Source organism: Brienomyrus brachyistius, chromosome 11, assembly GCF_023856365.1.
Source record: "Brienomyrus brachyistius isolate T26 chromosome 11, BBRACH_0.4, whole genome shotgun sequence".
In the NCBI taxonomy this organism is placed as follows: Eukaryota; Metazoa; Chordata; class Actinopteri; order Osteoglossiformes; family Mormyridae; genus Brienomyrus; species Brienomyrus brachyistius.
The window spans coordinates 279,094-286,435 of record NC_064543.1 but is presented as its reverse complement, the minus strand read 5'-3'; the positions used below and the strand labels follow the sequence as shown (position 1 = coordinate 286,435).

The 7,342-nt window shown below is 45.4% G+C and overlaps 1 protein-coding gene across 1 annotated transcript; it reads right to left on the bottom strand.

Moving 5' to 3' along the window:
* Positions 1–88: 88 nt before the first annotated feature.
* LOC125751762 (TNF receptor-associated factor 6-like) lies at positions 89–6,733 on the bottom strand. Its single transcript, XM_049031023.1, has 8 exons — positions 6,341–6,733; positions 5,316–5,429; positions 3,910–4,260; positions 3,662–3,812; positions 3,401–3,559; positions 3,220–3,291; positions 2,967–3,044; positions 89–2,697 (listed from the first exon to the last, which is right to left on the bottom strand). The coding sequence occupies exons 3-8, from the start codon at positions 4,254–4,256 to the stop codon at positions 1,849–1,851; spliced, it is 1,656 nt and encodes a 551-aa protein (XP_048886980.1). The 5' UTR covers positions 4,257–4,260; positions 5,316–5,429; positions 6,341–6,733; the 3' UTR covers positions 89–1,848.
* Positions 6,734–7,342: the final 609 nt, after the last annotated feature.

Below are 7,342 nucleotides of genomic sequence, written 5' to 3'. Positions count from 1 at the left end.
GAGCCATTTTATTTGCAACCTGAGATCTCACTTATAATCCAATTAATTTGCTTTTTGTTTCATTGCTGGCAGCTTGATTACAGCTCAGGATCATTGGGTGGAGGGAGCAATTGAACTTAATAGTAGCTGGTGAAGTCATATCTATGCACTTTATTTCTATCACTGTCATCTGCTTTCATCAAAATATTAGACAGCACAGTCGTGCAAATGGGTAACACTGTATCCTCACACCTCCAGAGGGGTTCGATTCCTGCCCTTGGCCTATTTGTTTGATTTGTTTGATTGCGCATTGTGATTGTGTCCTATGCTTCGGTCTCCTCCCACAGCCTAAAATTATGTGGTTATTTGAACTGGTATCTTTACATTACCCATAATATGTGATTGTACTGTATGAATGTGTGTGTGCCCTGTGATGGACTGGTATCCCATCCAGGGAATCCCTGCCTTATGCCCTGTGATGGACTGACATTTCATCCAGGGACTCCCTGCCTATGCTTCCAGGCTTCAGACTCACCAAAATCCCTGAACTGGGTAATCAGGTGTGGGAAGTGCATATATGGATATTTTAATGAATGCAGGTGCAATCAAAAAGCCGTAGTGGAAGAGCTGCAGAATGACACCCCGCAAGGGAGCCGTGGGACCAGCCTATTATTGTAAAGGCTGTGATGTAGCAGCTGTGGGGAACCATGTTTACACTTTTTTTGTGAAATTGTAAGTCTGAAGTTTTCATGGTGAGGCACAGGCCCGGTACACAGGAAACTGACGTAACCCAGTAGTGAGTTTTCCTGCCTTCTTTCAAAATGACACCGAGGCCTCTCTGAATCGCGCTTCTCTCCTGCCTACACGCCATTTATGTTCGACGCAAAGTCACATCCATTTGGCCCCCACACTTTCTCTGCCGAGTTGTGAGTGTTCAGAAGCAGGAATCGACTCCCACACCAATGTGCTGCATCGCTTCCATAGCAGTTGGTCTCAAGGCCGATGGTTTTTTCCTCCTTATATGAAATGCAAGAGTTTCCCTTTAGTCCAGTGCCTTCTGATTTACTTCCTCCACTGTGACCAAAGTCTTGCGTCTCTGGTGCTGGTTTTGGTATCTTCATTTGTTTTGGTATCTTCATTTGTTTTGGTATCTTCATTTGTTTTGGTATCTTCATTGAAATGTCAGACATACTTAGCCTCAGTTGCAGTCCTATAGCTGTAGCCTTTGGACCAACATCTCACGTTCACTGCCTCACTGTTAATACTGCATCCATTTATGCACCGTGCTAATACTGCTTTTGTGTGTAGATGTTAATCAATTCAAAAGATGGAAGCGAAATGCTACAAATTAGTCCTGCAGCATATTTCAGTTTCATAAGTGCAGATGTTCTGTTTCCAGATCATTCCTCCTGAAGATGAATACATAGTTTTGTTATGTCATTGTAATAGTAAAAGTGCTCAACTTGTGATCAGAGTGTTTCAGGGTACCAGGTGCTGAGCAGTCTGGACACAGACCTTTAACATGTATAAGACTAGAACTCGAATTACTGAAAAAGTCATATCAAAAGAACAATAATTTAAAGAAAAAGTCATTTCTCCCGGCTCTTTATTACATTATGGTGATTTTTCGGGGGGCAGGTTTTTAAATGATATCCAAGATAAAACGATGTTCTTACTATTTCTTAAATGCCGCATTGTGAATGTAATACATATGGACATTTTGACGTTCTTAGTGAGAGTACTACAGCTAAGGGCTGCCCTGGGCTCCTCAAAGCAGGGCCACACAAAGACACATTGATCACCCCCAAGCTGAAGCTACCCTTCACACACTGGCAGGACGCCCCTGCTCCCCGTATCTGCCCCTCTGTCTCACAGCAGTGACTCAGGGCAGCGCCCCTGAAGCACCCCCTGCTGCAGCTGCCAGTCACAGTGCAGGCTGACCTCGCAACGCACCAGCAGACAGTCATCCTTCACATACTGCCGCTCCTGCAGCGCCTGCAGCGCCATGAAGGTGATGTAGCCGAAGCCCTTGGGATTGCGAGGCAGGACAGGCCGCTGGAAAGCGTAAAGCTCTGGGATGGTCTCCATCACCTCCATGTGGTGGTGATCCTCCGCCTGGTCCAGGATGGCCAGTCGGATGGTGGCCTGCAGTGGCCAGTGGAGCAGGCTGTCGAATTCACCCTGCATGGTGTGCACAAACAAGGAAATGTAGTCCGCGCAGCAGGGTGCGCTAGGCGCCTGCAGCTGCAGCCGCAGACACAGCTTATATCCTGGCCGGCCAGTGTAGAAGCCGGGGCTGTGGATGACCACGGGTTGACTGGACTCCTGGCTGCGCAGGTGTGCAGAGAATCCCTCCACCCGCCACACATAGATGCCCATGCACTGCTGGGCCTCCAGCTCCCGCAGCAGCTCCTCCAGGGAGCGCAGGTGCCTGCGCAGCTCCACCAGTCTGGCAGCCTGCGTATCGTTGCTGATGCTCAGCTCCCTCAGCTGCTGGTCTTGCAGCACCAGCCTGCCGTCCAGCTGTTGCACTGTCTCATGCAAGTTCACTCTTTCCTGGAGGCATTTGCAGGCCAGCCCACCTCTGGCTCCGCCTCCGCCTTCAGAGGGCACCCCCGGAGCCCCATTGAGGCTCTGGCTGCGCAGGTAATCTGCCATGTAGCGCATGTGCAGCTGAGTGAACTCCTGCATGTGCTGCGCCAGGTTGCTGCGTTGCATCTGTGATTCGGAAGGACGAAATTCAGCACAGAGTGTCAAGTGGGCTTCACTGTCATCCACCCATATAAAAGCAGTAGCAAGAGATGCGGCACCCTAAGATAGCAGTGCAATGTACTGTCAAGTGACTCAGAGACGGATTCATAATAGTCTAAAACGTGTACAACACAGGACAATACAACACAAGGGGCTACAATCCAGACTGTATATACCTAAATGTCTCTAAAAAATGCAAATAAAGTCACATTTAGAGAGAGACGCGCAGGACACACCTTCTCCCGACAGCCAAAGTCCCTGAAGGGGCAGGCGGCTGGAGCCTTCACACAGTCTGTGTCACAGTGCGATGACAGCTAAAGGAAAGGGAGATGTGAAACGTGCCACACTGGGTCCTTCAGCATCTATATCCTACAGTTTGTGTTCATTTGCTAACATGAGGAAGATCACAAAGGGTTTAACTCAGTGGAAGAGCATAGGAGTACGACTAAACAGCACTGAAGGCTTGGGAGATGCAGGTTAACTTCTCACCTGGTCGCGAATAAGCTCCATGCTGCAGTACTCACATGCCACACTGGCCAGGGGGCATGACTGCTCATGGACCTAGGGACAGACAAGCAGGCATCAGCTAGGTAACAAGGAGGCCAAGACGGCTTTGTAGAAACCATGTGTATTACTTAATAGACAGTAGGATATCATATGAAGGAGGCACCTTTGTCTCCTCGTAAATGAACGTCTGTATGCAGTTTGGGCATGAGACCGGGCGTCTTGGACACTGATGGGCCGTATGGACCTCCAGCTCACTCTTCCGCACTGACTCCCGGCAGAGCGGACACAGGGTCACAGCAAACTGACAGCGCTTGTTGTGATCCTGGGCGTAAGAGGCAACTAGATGTCAGCGTGGAATGCTGAAGGGAACAGAGGCAGGCAGTTCACAACAAAAGAGCGGCCCATTCCCATTCCCACATCTCACGTCGAGCTGCCGGAGCTCCATCTTGTGGTCACAGCCGGCATTGGGGCACAGCACAGTGAGGGAAAGGATCTCACGCTTTGCAAAGTTGTCTGGGAAGAGCTGGTCCTCCTGCAGAAGTTCATTGTCCACTGGGCACTTCTGGCCCGAATCCCTGAAGGCAGAGACGGAAGCAGACAGGTTGGATAAGTGGGGGGATGTACAGCTGTGCAGGAGCCCCCCCCCCCCCCCCCCCCAGCAAAGCAACGTACCGGATGGATTTTTCAATGCAGCTGCGGCAGAAGCGGTGGCCGCAGGGCGTCTGCACCGCCGCTCGCAGGGCCATCAGGCAGATGGGACACTCGTACTTGCTCTCGAGGGGGGGGTCAAACTCCACGTCATAGCCCTGCTGGTCTGCCTCCCCCAGAAGGCTGCCATTGATACTGCAGTATGTGAGGAGGGTAGCAGGGCTCCTGCCGGGATTGGAGCCAGATGATATCTCCTTTTCCATGGGAGCAGGGCAGCTCCATGGCTCTGCCACACAGGAGGTACCCTGCATACCATCGCTCTCATACCCTGATGAAGCATATGTGCTCCTGAGCTTTTGAGTGGTTGTCATAACGCTGAAAAACAACACCACCACTGTGGATCAGACACCTTTCTTATAGCTGTTGTCTCATCAGTAGATCATCACGATTAAAACCACTGTGGGGGAGGGGGACCTATTGCTAGGAAAATCCAAATCATTCAAACAGCCTTCGATTTTCAAAACTAGGATTTATTCATGTGGCCAAGATAATCATTTATTGGATTTCTACATGCAAAATTACTTTCTCTCCAGTTATTTGAGTTATGAGCAAAATGTCTACGTTTGCATTCATTCATATTTTCATGCGCCTAAGGTGCAGTTCAACATTTCCTCTGTCAGGACCAGGAAGAGCTCATGCAGTATAAGCCATGAAGAAATACTACAGAACTAGTCGTTCTTTGAATGTTATAGGTTAGGTTTTGTTATTACATTTTCCTATAATAGATATTCATCTCGCCAAGACCTGAAAATGAGTCGTTCTTACTACAAATACAGTCATCAACGTATAATACAATCCTATTTATAATAAGTAATGAGTAACTAGGACTAACTTTTCGGAGAAAGTCTGAAGCATTGACGATGTTATATGAGACTTAAGTAAATGATTTTATCCCAGCTCTCGCGTACTCCTCAATATTGGGGACAATAAAGTATCAACAATAATTTGAGAATACGAATATCCGCAACAACGGCGTCAAAAAAGATAAATGGATAAATAGGTTAGTGTTTTTTTTTTATAAACTGGTATCATGTCATTCTGGGAAGCAGTTTGTCCATCAGCAGGCGTTACAAGACGGCGTTAAATATATTAGTACGCATATGTGGCGCTAAACGGCATTAATTCGTCGCATACAAGCCTAGGTTCAAACATCTATTACAGGGCCACGGATCTACTTAAAATAAGAAGAGTCAGCATGCGTGATTTAACCCGGAGAAGATCCGATATACTAAACGCGGAACTTGCCTCTGATCTACAAGTTATTCTTGAGAAATTTTTAAACTGTTTTAGTTACAATGCCATCCATTTAAAAAAATGTATCCATTTCAAAAGATCATAATATGTTCCTTGTCCTTCTGCCTTTTTCTTACCTTCAATAAGAAGTTTTGAATTGTGAGTACGGTGCTCTTAAAACGCAGACATGTAGCGCCTTCCAGGAGGTAGTGGTTCATGAATCAAACAGCCGGATACCGCAGTTAGACGACCTGAAAAAAACGCTTTCATTTGTCGCTTCGGAGAAGTTATATTCCTTCCCACCCACTGTGACATTTTGGTAACTTGGATGACTCACATAAAAGAAGTTAACATCATATAGATGATGCCTATAGATGCTGTCTGAGAAGAAACGTGAAGCGCGTTATTTGTCAGTATGCGCGTATCACACATCACTGGACGATTGTCCCTTTAATAAAGCATCGACTTTCCCAACTTTCGCAGATGGGAATCCCAGACTAACTGCCTTAATATTTATATGGGTCTTTAGATAAAACAGACCCTTGATTTATGATGATACAGCACAGATATATATAGTCTAATTTCTACCCTAAATCAGTTCATTGACTGGTGAATAATTAAAGCAAGGGCGTAACTGTGGATTGAACATTTGGGGAGCTGAGGTACCCACCCATTCATAATGACAACATGATTACGAGGGGTGTATTGATTATTACAACCCCCCATAGTTTACGCCCATGGATAATGTACCCAAATACATTAAACATCAAATTCTTCCAGAAGCATTTGTACAGCCCGGAATTATTTAAACAGTCCTTTATTTCTGACAGCCATTTTCCCAATCAATGCAATAACACACATTATGTTTAAAAAAACGAATTCCGTGTTTATCACATGCAACGGGGGTCTTGTTCCTCTCGCACCAAAACAGAAAATTAGCATAGCACACGCTTTGCTCAAATAAACATGAGGCTTGGTATACTGGAGAAAAGCAGTGATGCATGTATGTATATTGCAAAAATAATGTACGACCATGCACTACTTTCAGTAAATAAATTCCAGACTGGTGATCAGCTCACGGACGTAGGACTGAGCATATCGACAATCAAAGTTTCCTTATTTGTTATGCACTCATACACAAACCATTACGAATAACAATTACCATATTTTAAAATCTTTCTGGTATATTTAGTACCAATTTAGACAGTCTTAGTTCACAAAGTACTGCTAACGGTATTAAAATAGTAGTGGGTAGTATGAGCTATATGACTTTAAGCCGGACTCTCAAGTTACGTCACATGTTTTAGCGATTTGCTGCACGTGCGCAGATGTGACGTTGTCTGGACGAGTTTCCCGGGGGTTTTTCGTTTGGTGGTACGTCGACTAGTTTAGGGAGGATTGTGCCCTTATATGTTTACAATTGTTTTTACGTGCCCCCAGAATATATCAGTTCAGGAGTATTTCAGGCAAGAAAGAAGAACATAGCTGTACGATGTGTTAAAAGTAGCCGGTTTGGACTGACAGCCCTCACCGCTGTCGGTGTGTGTGTGTGTGTGTGTGTGTGTGTGTTTGGGGGAGTTGATGCGAACCACAAGCTGAACCCTGCGGGATACTGCTTCTCCGCAATGTATCATACGGACGCTAGTTCAAACTGCATTTTAACAGCTTATTAATATTGCAGTTAGTCATAAAAACCAAGTTCAGGCTGTAGTTTAGGCGCTATCTTATTCTGTAGTTATCGTTTAAAAGTTGCAGCGCTGTGTTCTGTGTATGCTGTGTATGTTAGTACTTTGGGTAAATGTTAGGCAGGCCATTTTTTCACAGTAATTTCCGTATAAAATGTTCTGCGATATGTATTTCTGGTTGAGTATGTCATTTGTATATTTTGAATTCTGTGTGCCGTACGTTGTTGAACGATATTTAAAACTGCATATCGTCGGCTTATCTGCAATTTGCCCAATTTTCAGTTTTTTGGTCCACCACACTAGTTTTGTTCCCTGAAATCTCGAAAATGTTCATTTATGAAGATTTTATTTCCATATTTTTGTATTCCAAATTACGTTTGAGTTAAAGAAAATAAAGTAGTAAATTTTAGTAATTTGTAAGGTTTGGTGAGTTGGGCCTCAGCCTGTCTGTCACGTTTAGTTTGGTCCTTCGATTAACC